This window comes from Poromitra crassiceps, assembly GCF_964638095.1.
Source record: "Poromitra crassiceps genome assembly, chromosome: 4".
In the NCBI taxonomy this organism is placed as follows: Eukaryota; Metazoa; Chordata; class Actinopteri; order Beryciformes; family Melamphaidae; genus Poromitra; species Poromitra crassiceps.
Window position 1 is genome coordinate 51527106 of NC_139626.1, and position 22537 is coordinate 51549642.

A 22537-nucleotide genomic window follows, 5' to 3' on the forward strand; every position below is an offset into this window, starting at 1 on the left:
CCTTACTCGAAACGCAACACACTGGATTGGATTGTGCATTATGGTCTATTGAGGCTCGTGTGGGTGGAGAATGGTCTCTTTGCCTCTTCTGGATTTCTCCCTGTATGACTGTTGGACATCAGTGCATAATGTTGAGTCTCGAAAGAAGCCCTTTGATTCTGATGAGCTGACACCAAGTCAACCATCGATGTTTTAAATAGCTAAAACAACATTTGCTATCAAGCCCCATTGTAGCGGCAATGGAAGTGACGTGACATCATCTGGCCACCTATCTGTGGGAATTAGAAATAATATACAGCACCAAACAACAACAATGCAAAGAACTGAAATGCAAGGTACATTGCCAATAGTGTTGTGTTGTAATGTTTTAGGGTGGATTTTTCCTTTAGGGAGGTAGGCCATTACAAAAGCAAGGGCAAGACAGTTAGACAGACTGATAGACAGACAGACTGATAGACAGACAGACAGACAGACAGACAGACAGACAGACTGATAGACAGACAGACAGACTGATAGACAGACAGACAGACAGACTGATAGACAGACAGGAGCTAGTCCTTGTGCACAGCTGGGCTGGCGATGTTGAGAGAGCCTGTGTGGAACTGTCCAGTCAGTCCAATGGGATGGCTGCATTCAGGAACATACCAACACATATTTGCAGGGGCATACTGTCCAAAAATAAAAAATTAAATAACAAAATAAAGCCTCACATACTGTCCACTCACCAATGCACTCCTCCGCTCTGCAAAATACAAACTAGTGTTCTTAAGAAACGTGTTTTGATGGAGATCCATTTACCATTTACGATGCTAGACCACATTCCATGGGTGCAAATCTGGAGTTTGTAATTGAAATTTAGCTCGTGAATGTGCAGACTTGCAGACCGAAATCCCACGAGAGAACCAACTGGACGAGATTGCAGGAGCGCATGGGCGGCATTACGTGAGTGGAGAGATGTTCACTTCCCACAGCTCCAGAGCGTGGACTGAGAACATGGAGACAGTGGGAGAGATGTTCCCACAGCTCCAGAGCGTGGACTGAGAACATGGAGACAGTGGGGGAGCGAGTGCATCTCCAAAGCATTCATCGACAGGAGGGGAAGAGCACTGACAGAGAACAGAAGGTCAGGCCATGTGGTATCGTCATCATTGCTCAGAGCATTGTCAACAACAACAACCTTCATCACCCCTAATCCTCCTCACCATGTTCAAATAGCCCATGGTGAAGGGATGAGACAGGAAGGAGAGAGAGAGAGAGAGAGAGAGCGAGAGGAGAGAGCTAGCTAGCTAGAGAATGTAGAAAAGCTATGTTAGCGGGCATGCTAGAAGGAAAGAGGCTAGGCTGGGGATAAACTCGAGAAGGGACGTCGCTTTTCTGTTATAGCATGCTGAAAAGGGGTACAGCATACAGTATAAAGGAGTTTTAGGGGTATTCTTAGCGGGGGACTGGGGTGAGGTTGGGGTGGTTGGGGTTGGAGTAGCTGGTGATTGGATCATCCAAATGGGACCTGTGGAGGAATGGATTCGTTTGGAGGCGGAGTTGGTGCCTGTATTGGATATAAGCGTATACGTATAATCTTGCGTAGCCACACCTCGATCTCAAACTGTGGAGAAATTCAAGCAGAACAGTCAGATAGAAAAGGGTCATGCTTCAAATCAATAAAAGCATGGCGCTGCTGCTCACCTGTGTGTTACCATAGCAACAACACAACATTCCCCACTCGTTATTTTCACATCTTCCTCTAAACCAGACCAGTATGGTCTGAGAGGACAGATTACTAAAATGGGATTTTGGTTATCGTAATATTGGGCCCTATCTATCCCAAAAGCGGTAATTTAGCGTTTGCGCTCGTTTAACGCCGTGCGCAATGCAAATTGGGGGCGGGCACAAGCGCATGCCTGTTATAATTGTACTGGGCATAGGCGTGCCACATGCCAAAGCAGGCGTTTCAGAGCTAAAATGTGGGGATAGATGGCAATAACCTATCGTCAGCAGCGCGCAATTACTTTGCGCTAAGACATACATGGGCAACATACGGCCCGCGGGCCGTATGCGGCCCGCGGGCGCCCCCTGTGTGGCCCGCGATGGAATTGCACAAAAAAAAAAAAAAATTTTTTTTTTTTTTTTTACAGTGCACCTGAACGCAACATGCAAGATACCCGCTGAATAAGTGTCCAAATGTTCATGTCATTCTGGCCAATACTCTTCTGTTATAGCATTTCAGTCTGGAATATGGAATATATTTCAATAATATTTATGACTAAAAGGCTAAAAGTAATCTCATGTGTAAGAAATGACTGTTCTACATTGAAGTAGAAATTTAAATAATTAACTTGTTGGTTTTGGATTTATTTAGCTTCAAGAGTGCATTTTTGTTCTTGTGTGACCCTCAACACAGGCTTTGAGAATCCCGGGCCACTTATTGATACTTAAGCTTAAAATAACCCACTCATATTCTGGTTTATTTCAAGAAAAACATTTCGGCTAGTGGAAATTCGAATTGGCTGGTAACTTTAAAATCTAGCAGCCATATTGGCAGGTGGTCAAAAAAGTTAATTTCAAGCACTGAAGAGGGAGAGCGGGTGGTGACATAGGAGTGAGTGAGAAAAGGATCAAATATTGGTGGTTAAGACTGAATAATGACATCACAACTGTTAATTTAAAATGAGTTATTCCTCTAAACCTGGCTTCAAATGCCCAAAATCTTTCGCGCTGGCGCCGTTCAGCCCTCAGCAAAAACTGGTAGCGAGGACATTTTTTTGTGGCCCTCTCTATCATCAAAGTTGCCCATCCATGGGTTACGGCGTGACAATATTTGTTCGGCCCCCGGCAACAATCTGGGTTTCTCATGTGGCCCCCCATGAAAAACAGTTGCCCACCCCTGCGCTAAGAGCTTTGAAAAGCACCTCTTATCTGTGCTCCTGGCGCTGAAACACTCACTGCGCTTGATCGCACCATAATCTCCACACTCCGCAGCGCAGAAACGTCATTACGCACGGATGTGCCACCCCAGGACATCAAATTCTGCTGCTAAAATTGGGTAACCAGCAGATTATTCGGTGAGGCAATCAACTATAATTCACTGAGAAACGTTTATCACAAGGAGGGGTTATGGTAAATGAATTGAGAAAACTTGTACATTGTAGCCTACCTGCAATAGGCTATTCACCTACTGCTATCCCATAACCCAGAGGGTCGTTGGCACCACAGCCGATCTGTCACAAGCTCTCTCGATCTCTCATTGTCCTCGGCACGAGTGAGTCCACTCTATTACGCATGGAGAGAATTACAGCATATTGCATGCCTCGCGCAAACAGCGATCGCGAGACGGGAATCTGATGTGCGTAATGCCCAGCATTGCCTGGCCACACCTGTGAATAATTCCGGTAGTTAAGACCGCCCAAATCCCGTTTGCGCTGGCATTTTGGGGCCGCAGATGATTTTGGCATGGCTCTAATTTGCGCCTGCGACACATGCCGTGAACGTTTCTGCATCCCCGCAGAGAATTGCATCCCCAACATATTCCTGGCTGTTTTAACTTAGAAATCAGGGAGGTCACGTCTACCCAGACAATTATATCACTTTTAAACAGTTACATTTCTGTATAAATCATTACAATATGCTCCCGTGAGGTGGGGATGCTGCCGGGCAGGGGGGGCAAAACTCGGCATAACACCTGGACAAATGCGCAAGGCAGACCGGTATCTTCCCTGCCTTAAGGCACGCGCAAACAGGTGCGCAAGCGTAAATAGGGGATATCGCCTGTACGAAGATAGGGCCCATAGTGTGGATTCCTTTTCCGCTGCCTGCGTGTCGCTCTCAAATCCGTCCGTCGCTAAGAAACAACAATAACAACTCTAGCTTGTTGCTAGTAGCAAGTAGCAACTTGCTATATGCTGAAAATGGTAGGTTTTGACTACACACCGGTCACGTTCACTTCATTTTGATCGGGTGAAGCGCAGCATGCGTGCGAGCGCTGTTGCACCCCTTTTGACGGAGCCTGCCGACAGATTTTCAATGCAAGTCGAAAGTCTGTCTTGAGAGATTATCGTTAGTGTAGCTACACTAAAATAGAATTACGATTGTTTCTAGCTGTACAGAAAAATAAACCAGAGGTGCTGTTTCAAACTCTCTGAGCCAATCAAATGGCTGCATCTGGCTCCGCAAGTTCTCAAGACCGTTACTTTGAGACAGAGGTGTGGGTATACAAGATGAAAGTGTATACGACATGGTTCTGTTGCTTTTACATCCATGTTTGGGAGAAGAAATGCACAATTCAGTCACAATTCAAGGGCAGGTGGTTGTGGCATTACGGGGATGGGCCAGGAGGAGAATGAAATGAGGTCTTTTTGCTCTGCGTTTGGGGGCTTTCTCTACCACGGTGCCTTGTCGGTACCTGTTCCTCTCGCAGGGCCTGCAGCTTTTTGGTCTTGCTCTGCCGGTAGTATTCCATGATCATCATGGCGGCGTAGATTTTGCCCACCGTCAAGTCTGTGGCTGCTGAGAAAATGAGAAGTTAACCTGCAAGATTAGACCCGAGCGAGATGGGACCCTGAGCCGTGGGGGAATGGGAGTGGGGGACGAGACACACACACACACACACAGATAGAGACACACGCCACAATAACGACGCAGACTACACCAGCTGTCGTGTCGGGACAACTGTTTTATTCAGCTCCTGATCTGGAGGTTCAGATTATTCCATCTCCAGATGACTGAGGTACAGTCTGTTGCAGAATATTTGGAGAGTGGTGACCAGTGATTGTGAGCGATAAACTTTTTGGAAGCGTGAAAAAGCAAAATAAGAACTGTAATGTTATCACTTCTTCCCTGACAGGGGCATAGCCATAATTTCAGATGTGATGGAGACAGACTACCGGTTATGTATAAAGTGGCTCAAATTTATGTTAGTGCACGCCACTTTTGTCACAAAAGCTCATCTAATTAATCTTTCTGACCAGCTCGACCAGTTATTTTAGTTTGTCTCTAATTTTATATTATGTATGTTTTTGATGCTGCTACAAAAATGCTGCTAGAAAAAGTCAATTTTATACATTTATTTACATGTGTCCAATTATTAACTACTCGCCTTCTCAATGAAGGCTTTGGTGTGCTGTCTTTCAATATTAATAATCCAACAGTAAGATAATTTAGCCATGATGGTGTTTGAAGCTCAGTTCTAAAACGCTGAACAGCCCATCACAGCGACCTGCAGGACGCAGGAGTGAGGCTGCTCCCTGCTGGACTCGAGACTCCACACTGTAGACTGGAGACTCTCAGGTCAGTATCCCTCACTCTGTTCAACAGATGAGCATATATCCTGCTTTACAAACTTTTTAAAATCTGTATCTGACTGCAACGATGTGTGGGGATTTTCTTTTGTATTTCATCAAAACTGCACAACACTTATCCCTGACATTTTTAAATACGGAAAATGCCAAAATGCAGTGGCAAGGCATCCCACAGACTCTGTGGACAAAGATCACTTTTTAATACCGAACATAGCACCGCGCAAAAACCATGTATATTCTACATTCTGTCTAAAAGGAACGCTGCGTCCCTCATAACCAGTGTTGGGCAAGTTCCTTTCAAAATGTAATATACTACATATTACTAGTTACTTTCATTTGAAAGTAATAAGTTACTTTACAATATTACTTTCTGTGTAGAGTAACTCGTTACTTATTACACTACTTTTGCATTACTTTGACCAAAACAACAGCAGCAGCAGAATGACATTGCCTCTCCGGAACCATCCTGAAAAATAATTTAAACCGCCTTGAAGTCAGTGTAAACAATCCAAAATTCTAAATGTTATAATTTTCCTTTGTTATTGTCAACTATAGTGGTTATTTGCATAAAAACACTTAGTTTGATTAGGAAATGATTGTATCTTTTTGTGCTTTGATTTAATAAAATGTAACTCAATTTGTAACTTGAGTTACTTGACAAAGTAACTGGTATAATATTACTGAAATCCTATAAGTAATAAGTTATATTACTGAGTTACTGCTAAAAGTAATATATTACATGTAATATGTTACTTTTGTAATGAGTTACCCCCAACACTGCTCATAACCACTAGTAATCACTGTCCAAAAGGTGCCCCAAACAGGCCTCAACAGAAACAGAGTTGAGCTGACTCACTGGTGTAGCACAAACACATACAATTTTACAACACTGTACATTAAATAACACGACAGAGCCAATAGTCTTTTCACAGGCAGATACCTATTTTCTTACCAGTAAACATCCTATTATCAATCCACTATCATCATGACTTCATCATTAGAACTTTTAATTTTAATGCTCATATTTTGGCACTCGAGGACTTGGTAGCCACCTCACTAAGAAGCACAGGAACAGCCCAGTCACGTACTCCGTGGAAAACAGGAGCTCAATTTTTTTCTAAAAACTCCAGACTGGTATCCCCAGAGTTTGGATGGAAGACATAAACACATAAGATCAGAAAAATATTGAGCTTTGTTTTTGCTGTTAAATAATTACTCTGTAACCAAAATCCTCTCACATGCGTGGCGCCCTTTTCAAAGTGACATGGCTACAACAAGTGCATCAAAACTGAGAATATTAAAGTGTGATAAGATATCTTAATACTGGTTTATCATATTACTGGGCAATAAGATATCACGACTGTCAGAACTATCATGCATTTAGCATACCAACTGAACGTAATGCTAACCATGCGTCAATATATACTAGTTTGTTATCATGTTAGCATTTAAAATTACAATTTTAATGATCCTATTCTAAATGTACCTGTAAAAGGCCGTTCAGTACAATCTTATCCTATCTTGTCTTATCTTACTACTAAGTCTATAAAGTTTACTCTCTGCTGAATTCTTGCTGTAGTGAAAAGACTTCTATAGAGGATCTTCTATAGCAGGCACCCCCTGATACCAGGACTGACTGAATTGGTGCAGAGCTTAGGAATGTGTGTGTGGTGAGTTTGTGTTTATGTGAGTTGTGTGTGTGCCTCTCAGTGCATGTGTGTATACGTATGTGTTCATACCATGGTCTGGGTGAATACTCTTTTCTGATTGGCTGGCAGGTGTGCATTAAAACCATGTGTTGCGCATGTGCTTCGACTCAAGTTTAATCACCGTTCTGAATTAATCCGCTATCCGTTTCCTGCTCAATTTGGTTACTGGGGAAATTTTGTTTTACAAGCTAATCTATTGTAACTACCAAACCTACTAACTAAACTACCATTAACGGTAGCCTGTGGCGGGCTTGGTTGTAAAAGGGATTCGAATTATTCCTTGTCATGATGACAACCGGACGCTCTTGCTTCATAACCTTTTGATTTTGAGTGCATAATTTTCACCAAAAAAGTGTGAATGCTTTTATTTTATATTGTTGGCAAATGACCATGGTATAAGTGGGATAATCAACAAGTAGGGGTGCGTTAAACGGTTTTAAGGCACTTTGTGGAGGTGCCTCCCTGTCGTGCCTTAAAACCGTTTAAGGCACACCTACTCGTTGATTATGCCTTACATTATGTGCATTCGTGTGCGATGCATTTATCTATTGTGTCTTTGTGGGTTAGGGGTGGGGCAACATAAGATATCATTGTCTATTGCGATAATAAACACTCAAGCTAACTGTATCGTAGTCAATTTCCAATAATCGTATAATCGTGAATGTCGTCACATGAGAATTCCTCTCATCCAGAGTCATGAGAAAAAGCTGTCTAACTTAGCTCACTAACAAGTCACAGTCCCTATTGATTTCCTGTTTTATTTAGCCATTTCCCACAAGGGGGAGCGCACATCTTTCAACATGGCTGAAGCCGAGTGGGCTTGCCCGCTATATCCTCCAGCTAAACAAGTTCAACCAGATGTGTGGAAATATTATCGGTCGAAAAATAAGGAACGACAGAAAGACGAGGTTCCCCCACCTGCTGAACCTGCCAGAGGAAGATGTCTGCCCTGGGGGCCAACACCTCAAATATTGATTTCGTTGTACGGTAAAGTGATTCCAGTATGTCTTGGTGCCATATTCAGAGTTTTAAGCATATTTTGATGGTTATCGTGATAATATTGTTAATCGTGATTATTTTGGACAGGATAATCGTGACAGAAAATTTTCATACAGTATCGTCCCACCCCTAGTCCAGGTGGGTTATTTGTGCATTTGTATGTGTCTGTATTCATACAGTATATGGGTGTGTATCTGATCTGTGTGTGTATCTGTGTGTAATGTATCTGTGTGTTTCTGCTGCGGTAGCCTGATCAGGAGTTGCGGAGCAGTGAATGACACTGACTGGTAGAAGCGGTCCTCTTGGTGAGTTGGTGATCGGACACACACACACATGAACACACAGCAGTGTGCTTGGTTTTCCTGCAACTTACACTTGTGCGGCGTCACCAGCAGGTCCAGAGTCTTCTGCGACAGGTTGGGCCAAATGGCCATCATCTCTTTCCTCAGCTCCGCGTCCATCTGGTGCTTGTCTGCACCGCCTGGGTAGCCCCGCCCCCATGAGTGTGCACACATACACACGAAACACACGCACACGCACACACACGCACACACACATCAAACATACATACGCATGCATATTGAACGCACATACACACAGATAGCATATTCACATAACGCACGCAGCAAATGTATGCACAGACACACAGCATGCACAGACAAACGTACACACACAAGCACACACACACACGCACACACACACACACACACACACACACACACACACACACACACACACACACACACACACACACACACAGAGCAAAGATGATACATACCAAATGGTAGGCACAATGGCACAAAATCCCCAAAGAAATATATTTAGCCATTCACACGTGTATATTCACACAAACACAAATAAAGTGTTTCGTTAGGGTCAGAATTGGCAGAGTTCTCATCTCATTTGTTACCTAAATCTAAAGCATTCTTGTTGGAGAGAGAGAGAGAGAGAGAGAGAGAGAGAGACTGCAGAGATGCATAGAGAAAGAGACTGACACAAAGTCACACCCATTGAAAAGGAAAAAGGAAAAAGAAATTGAAGCAGAGACAGAGAGGAGGGAGGGGTCACAGAGAGGAGGGAGGGGTCACAGAGAGGAGGGAGGGGTCACAGAGAGGAGGGAGGAGTCACAGCACTGAGCGGCGTACCCTTGGCGATCTTTATATCCAGCGCTGTCCTGATCAGCGCCATGAGGGTGGAGTTAAAATGCACCGTGTTGTCGTCGGCAACTGGCAGATCCATGCGCAGCAGCCTCTGTGGAGAGCCAGTCAGGATGAGAGGATGAGAAAGGGGTGTGTCCTCGCTAAAGGGGTGTGTCTGAACCTCCAGGAAGGGGGACGGGGTCAGGGGGGCGGGGTTGAGAGAGCTCCATAGACAACAGCCAATTAGAATAAGACTGGGTTCGTCCAGCTTGCCTAAAACGGTCATTGAGACAGATTCGAGTTCAGTCGAGGATAATGCAGAAGCAAAAAAATACCTCTTTCTGATTCCGGGTCTAAGTCAATTTAGCTTGATGTCAAGTCAAGTCAATCGGGGAGGTGAGTTCACATTTGAGGCGTTGGTTGAATTTCAAAAGTCCTCTTTGAAAACTGATGAATGTTTGTTCAATCGAGCGACCGCTGAGCACGCCTTTGTGTGTTTCAAGTACGTTGCAGCATGTTGTTAGTTTCGTTGTTAATTTCGCTTGCATGTCCCTGCGCTTTGGATGGAAGAGACTCCAGTATGCACGTCCCCGTGTCTCCTGTTTGCCAGTGATACTCTACAAAGACAGCACAGCTCTCCAGAGGGGGCGGGGCCAACTGCTGCTAAGCAACTGTGAACCACAAGAACAATCGGGGGGCCAAAATGGCCTCCGACCCAACCTGTGCCCATGTTCCCTAAATGTGTGAATTCAGTGGCACATTCACACATCTTAGTTGTTACACACATATAGATATATATATATGTATATATGTATATACATGTACATATATATGTATATATGTACATATATATACACGGTATATAACAGTACACATAGACCAAACCCACCCCCCTCAGGCCCCAACATCCCTGCCCACCCACTTGCACACAATTATTTGCACAGACTCCAATTAACGGTGCTTAATTGGAGTCCTTTCAAGACAGGATAGGTTGACTGGAGAACAATAACAGTATCACTGGTGTCATTCTGCCACGTTTTGAGGAGACTGTAGTTGTTGTTTACTTGACTGAGGCATCTGCTATAGAGCTCCCCCTACCTGCATGGAGGTTCCCTGTTTTTCTGTATGTCTATACCAGGTAAAACCAATGGAGGAAGCTGTGGATAGAACGAAACAAGCCGTTGGGGGCCGCTTGCCGTTCCTATCCCGACCAGTTGGCGTCCATTGGGTTTACGTACGAACATGAGCGTTGGGCACTCACGATGGCAAGCACGGTAGTGAGATGGCGGCAGTGTGTGTACGTGCTGGTGTGCGTGTGCGTGCGTGTGTGTGTGTGTGTGTGTGCGAGTGTCGGACAGCGTCCAACATCCACAGGTCTCGGCAGGCAGGTACGATGTCGCCCATAGCCATGCATGCGACAGAGGATGCGAAGACTGCATGCGACATCACACAACACCCCCCCCCCCCCCCCCCCCCCGAAGAAATCCCATCACAGACACAGAGCATGCAGCATGCCTTCACCTCACCCCCCTTATCACCCCCCCCCTCCTCCCCGCTACACCCCCCCCCCCCCCACACACACACACACACACACTCCCACCCAACTTTCACAATACAAACAGCCGTGCAACCGCGCAAAGAGAGTATCCTACTGGATTGACCCTATTGATTGACAGATTCTTGACTTTTTTTTGGTCGCTCTCTGCCATTTTTCATTCATCGTTCCCTTTATTCAAACTCAAATTGGACAGAGATAACATGTTTTTTTTGTTTTTTTTAAACACATCAAGTCAAGATCTCTCTCAATGCCAAGCGGGTGCAGTGTCTTAACGGGGTGTCAGAGTTAGAGAGGTTTAGAGTTGTGTCATTCCCTGAAAGAAGACATCAAAATCATAGAGAAGATCAAAAAGAGATGATTGATGTTTCGTTTTTCCTCATTTTTTTGGGACCAACCAGACTGCCGTAGTGGTAGGGTAAGGGGTGGGGTCTATCGGGGGGAGGGGGGGGGGGACACATGGTGGCGACAGCAGTTCTTTGAGTTCAACTAGGCGGCGCTCTAAGCTCGGTCATGAGATGGTGGGTTACAGATAAAAAGGGGAGGGCGAGAATGAGGAAGAAGAAGAGGAGGAGAATTGCGACGACACTGAAAGAGCAAAAGAGGACTTGAGAGCACGTCGTTCAATCAGAGGTGACAGAAACAGAGTGAGAGGTCTGTGTGTGCGTAGAGACAGAAACAGAGAGCGGAGTGAGAGGTCTGTGTGTGCGTAGAGACAGAAACAGAGAGCGGAGTGAGAGGTCTGTGTGTGCGTAGAGACAGAAACAGAGAGCGGAGTGAGAGGTCTGTGTGTGCGTAGAGACAGAAACAGAGAGCGGAGTGAGAGGTCTGTGTGTGCGTAGAGACAGAAACAGAGAGTGGAGTGAGAGGTCTGTGTGTGCGTAGAGACAGAAACAGAGAGCGGGAGTGAGAGGTCTGTGTGTGCGTAGAGACAGAAACAGAGAGTGGGAGTGAGAGGTGTGTGTGTGCGTAGATACAGAAACAGAGAATGGGAGTGAGAGGTCTGTGTGTGCGTAGAGACAGAAACAGAGAGCAGAGTGAGAGGTCTGTGTGTGCGTAGAGACAGAAACAGAGAGCGGAGTGAGAGGTCTGTGTGTGCGTAGAGACAGAAACAGAGAGCAGAGTGAGAGGTCTGTGTGTGCGTAGAGACAGAAACAGAGAGCAGAGTGAGAGGTCTGTGTGTGCGTAGAGACAGAAACAGAGAGCAGAGTGAGAGGTCTGTGTGTGCGTAGAGACAGAAACAGAGAGCGGAGTGAGAGGTCTGTGTGTGCGTAGAGACAGAAACAGAGAGCGGAGTGAGAGGTCTGTGTGTGCGTAGAGACAGAAACAGAGAGCGGAGTGAGAGGTCTGTGTGTGCGTAGAGACAGAAACAGAGAGCAGAGTGAGAGGTCTGTGTGTGCGTAGAGACAGAAACAGAGAGTGGAGTGAGAGGTCTGTGTGTGCGTAGAGACAGAAACAGAGAGCGGAGTGAGAGGTCTGTGTGTGCGTAGAGACAGAAACAGAGAGCGGAGTGAGAGGTCTGTGTGTGCATAGATAGAAAAGGAAACAGAGAGCAGAGTGAGAGGTCTGTGTGTGCGTAGAGACAGAAACAGAGAGCAGAGTGAGAGGTCTGTGTGTGCATAGATAGAAAGGGAAACAGAGAGCAGAGTGATAGGTCTGTGTGCATAGATAGAAAGGGAAACAGAGAGCAGAGTGAGAGGTCTGTGTGTACGTAGAGACAGAAACAGAGAGCAGAGTGAGAGGTCTGTGTGTGCGTAGAGACAGAAACAGAGAGCAGAGTGAGAGGTCTGTGTGTGCGTAGAGACAGAAACAGAGAGCAGAGTGAGAGGTCTGTGTGTGCGTAGAGACAGAAACAGAGAGCAGAGTGAGAGGTCTGTGTGTGCGTAGAGACAGAAACAGAGAGCGGGAGTGAGAGGTCTGTGTGTGCGTAGAGACAGAAACAGAGAGCGGGAGTGAGAGGTGTGTGTGTGCGTAGATACAGAAACAGAGAATGGGAGTGAGAGGTCTGTGTGTGCATAGATAGAAAGGGAAACAGAGAGCAGAGTGATAGGTCTGTGTGTGCATAGATAGAAAGGGAAACAGAGAGCAGAGTGAGAGGTATGTGTGTGCATAGATAGAAAGGGAAACAGAGAGCAGAGTGAGAGGTCTGTGTGTGCATAGATAGAAAGGGAAACAGAGCAGAGTGAGAGGTCTGTGTGTGCATAGATAGAAAGGGAAACAGAGAGCAGAGTGATAGGTCTGTGTGTGCATAGATAGAAAGGGAAACAGAGCAGAGTGAGAGGTCTGTGTGTGCATAGATAGAAAGGGAAACAGAGAGCAGAGTGAGAGGTCTGTGTGTGCATAGATAGAAAGGGAAACAGAGCAGAGTGAGAGGTCTGTGTGTGCGTAGATAGAAAGGGAAACAGAGCAGAGTGAGAGGTCTGTGTGTGCGTAGATAGAAAGGGAAACAGAGAGCAGAGTGAGAGGTCTGTGTGCGCGTAGATAGAAAAGGAAAAGGAGAGAGAGGAAAGAAGAAGAGTACAAGACGAGAGAAAAAGACAAGGACTAAAAAGGACACTGACATAAGTTCACTGAAAAGAAGGCAACTTCCGAAAGCCAAGCCGTCGTATCAATACACGGTTACTGTAGCAAACCTACTTTTTCCAGTGAGGGTGACGCCTACTACTGTCCACTAAAGGGAACAACTTTACCACATACTGACTGGACATTTAGAGTAATCAGTGTCAAAAGACCAAAGGTTGGAGAAGTCTAGCCTTCCTCTCTAGCCTGACAAACACCAAGAGGGCTATCTCATCTCAAAAAGTCCTTTCATGGATTCCCCCCCTCCCCCCATGAAGTTTTATCAATGGACACTGGACGGCTTCCATGGCTGACATATGTGATGGGGCCATTGCCGGGGGGCAGTTGACAGACAGTAGAGACGGAGGAAGAAAGACCAGAGACGTATGAACATCCTGTTTTCACTCCCAACTCGCCTCACTTTTTAAAGCACAGGGTACCCCTTTTTCGCCATTTTTTCAATGTACTTTTCGTCATTTTTCAATCGGCATCCAACACACTTCTTTCTCTAATAAGTCACATTTTTAACGTTTTTGTAATTTAAAGTGATAATACGGAAGATTTTCATCTAAATAAATGTCTGTTAAGTCACTATCTCTCTGATTGTTGGGCGGAGCTGACACAATAGACGTACTCTGTAGGTTACTGTAGGTTCCCGACAACTCTTGTGTGAAGTAGGATAACAAGCTACTTTTTTCCGGTCTCTGCTAGCGTTACGGGTGGTTACTATGGCCGAACAAACTGAGTAATGTCACATAATAACAGATTGGATCTCCCCTGCAATTACCACTCATCGCGAATAGGTGTCACCCAAGAGAACAAAACTGAAATCTTCCGTATTATCACTTTAAACCTAGACCAAACCATTTCTCTCACCTTAACCAAGTTGCGTCAGTTCCCTAACCATAACCGTAACACAAGTTGTTTATTGTATCATTAAAGTTGATTGAACCTTCTTACTAGTCTCTCATGATTGAAGTCTCGTGCCGTCAAAAAAGTGATGAAAAAGGGGCGTGTAGCAAGTGCGTGTAAAGTGACACCAGGGGGCGCTGTCCTGCTCAAATGTCAATATTTGCTGAGTTGGGAGTAAGAATGTGTTGGTACGGAAGTTAGACAGAGACAGAGTCGAGCGGGATGGATGGAGGGAGTCTATGAAGGAATGGAGGCTGTGTCAGATGGAAGGTGGATGGTGACTGCTGTAGACAAGTGCACGTAGAGATGGGACAATGAGAGACAGACAGAAAAGGAGAGAGAGAGAAAGTGAAGGAGGAGAGCGATAACGACAACAAATAAGAAAGAGAGCAAGAAGAGCAAACCGAAGGAAAGACCGTGAGGAAAGACCATGAAGAGGAGAGCAAGAGAGACAGAAGGCAGAAGCCCAGATTAACTAAAGATGCGTGTAGGGAGTTTGGCTATTTCAAACAATAGTTTTGCGATGGCAGACAATTGGAGATCTCACCGCCTGCAAATCATCTGGGAACTTCTCGTTCAAGACAGATGCGAGAACGGCGGCGAGAACGGCCGCTAACAAACCTACGCGCCTTCGTCACGTTACCGGAAATCACGTTCTCTCCCGATTATCCTCCGTAGTGAAACAAACTGGAGATACGCAGAATCACTTTGTAACACGGAGAGAGCTTTTCAAAACATTGAAAATAGATCTCCCAAGCAATGCTACATTATGGATAGTCTCGCTGGCCAGCCTCCCCTCCCTACCGGGAGAGGAGTCTGGCGCCACGGAAACAGGCAACTGGGATAAGCCCTCCCCTGCTCTACAGCAGCTCCCCATTGGAGTTTCAGTGGCTGCCGGATGTCCGCTCCCGGCTTATTACAAGGTCTCTCATTGGCTCCGACCATGTCAATCAGAGCGGCTTCCGCTCCCTCCTCCCTGTGTGTCGCTGTAAATAGTGCCCGGCCGCCTCAGTGAAAACAACAACGCTAACTAGCTAGCAAGCTAACGACAGAAACCTACACGCTAGCTCGTTGCTACACGCTGAAAACGGCAAGTTGGATTGTTGGAAACTATTTTCCAAAGGCACTGCCGCTGAGCGCCGCCCATCGCAATCCCACTATGGAGACCTGCGGCGCCAGACTCCTCTCCCGGAAGGGAGAGGAGGCTGGCCGGCGAGACCGCATTATGGAGTACCTCAGGGATGGCGTATTTTTGTAGGGTTACCCCGGAAGTCTGGTACTTCGTACGTGCAAAAGGCACAGGATTTTTGTATGGGAGGGCTGTGGTTAACAAAAGTTTATGAAACTTCGATGGTTGTGTTCAGCAAGATAATCTTCACCAACGAGGTGCACTTTTATGACTTTTGAAGCGTTTTCAGAAAATCACGTAAAAAAAAACGCACGCAAAAGTCATACAGTAAAACAGCAATACACTCTCATGAGATTTCGCGACAGGAGCTCACGTTAGCAGGGAGTGATTCGCTAAAGCTACAAGTGAAGTTCATTGATGTACAGTAGTAGCTAAATCTGTTGTAAAGAATACTTCTTTAATTGAATATCTTAGTTACAACTACTTGTACGTAGATTGCGCTAAAAAGGGGCAGCTTTGTGTTAACAGGTGTAGTGTGTGGAGTTTGGGAACTCTCAATCTCTAGCTCAAGTTAGCTTGCTAGGTCAGCACACTGACCTAGCAAGCTAACTTGAGCTAGGGGGAGAGGTGACCATGTCCATTTAGGCAGAGTACCATTTCTAACTATTGGCGGAGCCTGGAGTGGAGCGTCTCTAAATGATCCATCTCTGGCCAAAGTGCCAAAACCGCCCCTCGCAGTGCAACCTCAGCCAACCTGGATCTCAGTGAGAGAGAGGGAGAGAGACAGAGGACAGACAGACGAGGAGACTGCATCGAAGTGGAGAGAAAGAGATGGACAACAAGACAAACAAGGGACAGCGAGTGCCGAAGTGCTTGACACAAGTCTCCAGAGAAGCCGAAGACTCTCGTGTTAAACTTGGTTGTAAAAAAAAAAAAAAATCTTGAAAGAAGACACAAAACTGGGCTAGAATGGCCAGAACACTTACCTACCCATTGTGTTACGTGTTGTGCGTGTGGGTGTGTGTGTGCATGTGTGTGTGCGCGTGTGTGTGTGTGTGTGTGTGTGTGTGCACTAGAGTGCCATCCACAGGAAGAAGAGAAACAGAGGACTGAAGACAGACACCCTTGCCGATCCTTCTGTAGCCGCATCGTAAGCAAATCATTGCACTGTGTGAATAAAACCCTAATCAAAATAGTTCCACTATTCAAAATAGTTCCACCGCATCTCCAGTGGTGTGTATGTCGAGCATGCAGACTGCAGATCGTTACATGAACAATTTACTGAAGCTTTCTACCTCGAAGCAACAACTCACTTTAGCTGATTTTTTTTTTTTTTTTTTTTTTATACATTTTAGCACGCATACTCCCATTTATAAGGTCACGAACAATATCAATAATGACCATAACCAATATTCATCATAACTACTAATGCATAATCAAACTGAAGCAATGTTACCCAGATAAAATACCCTTTTTTGTATGTTCTGTGTTGTACTTTTTGAAAAGTTAATCTCTCCCGTTCGTAATTATCGACACCAAGAATTGGAGTGAACTGTAGAGGCTATACACGGGGGCAGCTCGTGTTGGAAGTTGATACAGTACTTCATGAACTCATACTGCAGCATGCATGGTAAAACATGTAACCGTCAATTTAAAAGCAACGTTATCGTTTTCCTTTTGCTAGCAGGACAATTCAATCAGGGCTTTGACGCTTATGTGTAACAAGTTCAACTTTGTTCTATCTGCAATCCAGAGTTCACCTTTAGGATGAAGGAAGACGCCCCCTCGGGAGCTGTGCAAGTGCGTTTGTTTTGCGAAATTGTCTGCTAGATTGTGTGCGTGTGCGCGTGCGTGTGCGTCCGTGCAGGTTGCAGAAGGACTGGCAAAGCCTCCTCTGATCCCTCACTCCTGCGGCCTGACGGGAGGAGATCAAAAAAGGGAGGAAGAGGACTGACTACCACTCCACTATCACTTCACTCCACGATGAAGCCCATCCCTCCATCCCCGCGGTCGGAGAGGGAGAGGAGAGAACAGCGCTCACCACCACCACAACCACCACTAACAGACAATAAGGAGAACACCGCTGGGAGGGAGGAGGGAGGGGTGGGGAGGTGGAGGTGACGGGGGGCAGCGGGAGGGGAGCGAGGGAGGAAGGGAGGGGAGGTGTGGATGAGGGAGGGAGGGAGGGAGGGAATGGGCAACGCAGTCTCACAGCAAATTGTCTAATAGCAACGTTGGTCTACAGCGCAATACCTAGTTTCACAAAATTGTTATGGTGTAAAAAAAAGTTTCACGATGGCTGTAAAATTGTTCCATGGTAAAAAAAAAAGATTGTCACAATAACGGCTAATCATTTTTTGTAGTTTCACAATAACGGCTGTAAAATTCTTACACGGTAAAGTTTTTTGTAGTTTCACAATAATGGCAGTAAAATCGTTACATGGTAATGTTCTTTGTAGTTTCACAATACTGTTTGTAAAATTGTTAGATTTTTTTTTGTAGTTTCACAATAATGGCAGTACAATTGTTATATGTTAATGCTCTTTGTAGTTTCACAATATTGTAAAATTGTTCAGATTTTTTTTGTAGTTTCACAATAATGGCTGTAAAATTGTTACATGGAAAAAGTTTTTTGTAGTTTCACAATAAAGGCTGTAAAATTGTTACATGGCAACTTTTTTGCAGTTTCACAATAGAGTACCGCAGGGTTGACATATTTTTGTAAGCTTAACCAGAAATCGCTGCCATTTTGGTTCGTCAGTGGAAAGGTCTATAGGGTTTTAGAATGGGGATTTCACTTAAATGCATAAAATAGGGTCTGTGGTTAACAAAAGTTTATGAGAACACGAATTTGGGTTCAGCAGGATAATCTTCACAAACGTTATCACTTTATGCCTTTTGAAGCGTTTTCTAAAAATTGCGTAAAAAAACGCATTTACGTTCCAAAAGTCATAAAAGCTATTCACGTTTGTGAGGATTATCCTGCTGAACCCAAATTCGTGCTCTCATAAACTTTTGTTAACCACAGACCTTATTTTATGCATTTAAGTGAAATCTCCATTCTAAAACCCCATTCAGTTTTCCCCTGACGAACCCGGAAGTATACTTCCAGACTCATTCCTGCGGTTCTCTATAACCCCTGTAAAATTCTTACACGGTAAAAAAAAAGTTGGAGTTTCACAGTGATGCCTGTAAAATTGTTATATGGTAATTTCTTTTTGTAGTTTCACAATAACTGCTCTAAAATTGTTAGATGGTAAAAAAAATATATAGTTTCACAAAAAGTCTCTAAAATTGTTACATGGTAAGAAAAAGTTGTAGTTTCACAATAACGGTCCTACAATTTGTTACATGGCAACTTTTTCCCTCCCACCGGAATAAAACGTTTCCATTTTTCAATTCTGCAAACATTTAATGTCAACGTAAATTCTAAATCAAATGTCAGTTAATTTGAACATTCATTTGAAAACATTACGGAAATAAAACTCTGCCACGGCCGACCTATGCCCGCCCCAGCTTATTTCAATATATACAAGAATAGCCCACATTTCTTTTTACCATCTAACAATTTTAGAGCGGTTATTGACTAAGTTCCCCCCCCCCCCCCGCTGTGGACAAACATTGCTATTACACAATTTCCTTTGAGCCTGGGCTGCAATGGGAGAGGTAAAACTCTGCTGGCAGCAGATGAGACGGGTGTAAGGACAGAGAGAGGGGGGTAAGGGTGGAGAGAGGGGGGTAAGGATGCAGAGAGGGGGGTAAGGATACGGAGAGAGGGGGGTAAGGGAGGGAACGAAGCGATGGGTTGGATTGGCTGGGGTGGGGTGGGGGCTTGGAGGTGGGAGGGACGAGTCTACCTTATAGGCGACCCGGGCGGGACACCTCTTCCCGAGGCCTAGCGGCGGGCACATGTGTCTTAGCATCTGATACATGTCTGTGTAACTGATCCGGCCGCTGGGATGGCCACAAACACACACACACACAAACACACACACACACACACGCATTCAATGGCCCGCACGCCAATGCCAACACACACACACACACAAACACACACACACGACACAACAAACAGAGACGGACGACGTAGGTGCGTTGGGGGAGGAGACATGAGGAGAAAACAGAAAGAAACCGACAAAGGAAAGAAAGAGGGGGGAACAAATACACAGAGGTTATTGTTTTGTTGGCCGTGGATACGCGTGGTGAGAGAGGAGAGAGAGAGAGAGAGAGAGAGAGAGAGAGAGGGAGAGAGGGCTCTGTATTAAGTGGCTCAGCTATAGTCTGGTATATTGTAAGATGGGGAGGAGAAGGGTGTGAGTTGTGGGTAGGTTGGAGGGAGGTGTTATTGGGTTAAGTGAGTTGTTGTTGAGAGTGAGACACCGTTCTATGCGAGGTGAAAAGGGGATTTGATAGAACTGGCAACGGAGCTTCTAGCAGGCAGAAGCCCCGTTGCGCCGCGGAGACCGGAGTGAGTCACAATGGCAAGTCAATGCAGTCCGTCACTGAGGCTGCCTGTCCACCAGGGGGACCTCTCCGCACAGCCGAGCGCTTTCCAGATGTTTACGGGTGGGAAGGAAACACCGCTGCGTCTCCGTGACTGACCGCTTGGCATGTTTTGACTGGTTAAAGAGCCACATGAAATGTATCGTCTTTTTGATCAAGCTTTTTCTTCCTGGTTTTTGCCCCCCATTTTCTCCCCACTTCTAGTTGGGCCAATTCCCCCTGCTGTCCCGGTCGTCGCTCCACCCCCTCTGTTGATCTGGGGAGAGCTGTGCGACTAGCACCATGCTTCCTCCGATACATGCGCAAGTCGCCAGCCGCTTCTTTTCACCCGTTTCACCGGCAGGGACGTAGCGCGCGGGAGGATCACGCTATTCCGCCCCTGAACAGGCGCGCCCCGACCGACCAGAGGAGGCGCTAGTGCAGCGACCGTGACACATACCCCACCGCCGGCTTCCCACCCGCAGTCACGGCCAATGCTGTCTGTAAGGAGCAACGTCTGAGCAAGTGCCGGAAGTGCCGCTGCCGGGAATCGAACCCGGGTCTCGGCGGGTGGTTGGCGAGCGCTTTCGCACCACCCAGACGCCCCATGGAACGAACGGCATCTTTACGTCCTTCATCGCCATTCAAGGGGTTCACTCATGTCTAAGCCAATGAAATATGAGTCAGGTCGTTTTATTTGAGGGGTGTGGAGGGGCGGGGTTGTTGAATAAATCGCACGGTTTTATTGCTTAGACATTTATATTTGCAGCATAAAGTCACCATTAATAAAGATACTCTGTTTTCTGGGACGTAAAAGTAATGGGAGGTCATTTCATGGGGGACTTTAACAGTATTTCAACTCTTAATAAAAGACCGCAGCGCTTTAAACACATTCGCCAGAGAGCCACAGCACTGACCAGCGCTCCCCACAAGCATCTGTTTAGCACCGCTAGCTAACCCAGAGGTGCCTGGTGGACACTGGGCGTTACTACATCCATCCCCCCCCCCCCCCCACCCCAAACAACCACACACACCCTCTGCACCTCCCCCCCCCCCCCCTCCCTTCCCAGTAAACCAGAGTCATAAACAGAGCGAGTTTGGCCACGTTTGACTGTTGTCGCAGCCCCAAACATGTGCCGTCGAGTCCCAGCAGCCGTCGAGTCCCAGCAGCCGTCGAGTCCCAGCAGTCTGCGGGTTTTCATTCCAACCCAACGCTGCTGCAGCAGCTGCTTTCACCCGTTAGAGCAGGGGTGTCAAACATACGGCCCGGCGGGGCCAGAACCGGCCCAGCAAATAGTCCAATCTGGCCCGCGGGGATGACTTTGCAAAGTGTGAAAGTTCTTTCAATCCAATTTTTCAAGCTCAGGATTTGACGTGTAAACTTGGTGCACTTGTGAAAGCTAAGAGGTACCAGGTTTCAGGAGCAAGTTACAACATGAAGTAGTCTATTCATGTTTTCTGTATTCATCAGTAAAATGGTCAACTATTTTCATTATCCTTGACTATAGAGAAGGATTGCAGTCGTTGCCATTAATTGCAATGGCAGCTGAGATAACCTTATGTGAAAACGGGTTCTTCAAATGAACCTGTGATTCTTTATACTAAAATAAACAGGAACATTTGGAGGTGTTGTTATTTATAGGTTTATTATGCGTTGGTTTTCTTTGTCTGGCCCCAATTGGGTCCAATAGAGCTGAACAGTCACGTGACATTTCTTGCCCCGGAAGTGAGTTTCCCATTCATTTCTCCATAGACGTTTCGAAGAAATCTTTATAGAACGAGTTTTAAGGCTGGAACCAAGCCTACCCGTGACCTACTGAATCATGAGTGACCATAAACACATTTTAGTTGGAGCAAAAACAAAAAATAAAGATGGGGGGAAAAAAAAATCTAATTTACGATTGTTATTTTTATTTAAAAAAAAATGTGCTCAAATTGAGATGTTTTATGGTCACTCACTATTCAGTAGGTCACGGGTTGCCTTGGTCCTCCCAGCCTTAAAACGTGTCGTATGAGGATTCGGGTGGCTGATGTGACTGACTGGAATGAAAATGTGCACCAGCTATGGAGCTCAGTGTGGTATCAGCGCAGCACAGGCTGAGCAGTACTGTGGCCAAACCCTCTCTCACGTTACGCCTCTGCCCAAAGTCCCGCCCTCCCACCCCCTGGTCCCGCCCTCAACCCCAAACCCAAACCCCCGTACAGGAACAATGCACCATTGCTCTGCCACTTTCTGCCCAGGCAAAATCAAACAGCAAGCAAAGAAAGAAAAGACAAATGGCCGAGCCTCTGTTTTGACATCCTAGTGAGCTAAAGGGTGGACAGGGGCAGTGTCTTGGTCCCAGCGTTCAGTCAGGAGACAATAGCCAGTGCAGGGGCACCACTTCATGCTTCACACACACACCACTAGGGGGTGCGTGTGTTTGTGAGAGTGTGTGTTTCTGCATTGTCCCAAACATTCTCGTTGTCATATCAGAATGCATATACAAGAGAAAACAAAAAATGTATATTATGATTGAATGGTGAAATGAGTAAAAAAAAAAAAAAAAGGCAAAAACCAAACCAAAGCAATAAACAAAAACAACAAAATGTTGAAGTAGAATTAGTTTGAAAAGAGAGAAGAAGAGCGACATTCATTCCAGGCTCTTAAAGGCGAGCAGGTTGCGTTTAAGTTGGTGCTTTATAGGGGTTAGGTCCAAACCTTGCAGGCCACCCTATGTGGGCATTTCTTGCCAAGGCCCAGGGGAGGGGAGATAACTCTC

At 45.8% G+C, this 22537-nt stretch overlaps 1 protein-coding gene across 1 annotated transcript in view; it reads right to left on the reverse strand.

Moving 5' to 3' along the window:
- The window catches only part of cacna1ab (calcium channel, voltage-dependent, P/Q type, alpha 1A subunit, b), a gene marked incomplete at both ends in the record, with an annotated part of 374254 nt that overhangs the window by 35211 nt on the left and 316506 nt on the right, over positions 1-22537 (reverse strand). The window contains 4 exon segments of the mRNA XM_083635466.1: positions 4397-4500; positions 8373-8480; positions 9145-9250; positions 22477-22537. The exon segment at positions 22477-22537 is cut by the window's right edge and continues 36 nt beyond it. Coding sequence (XP_083491592.1) covers positions 4397-4500; positions 8373-8480; positions 9145-9250; positions 22477-22537 — 379 coding nt within the window.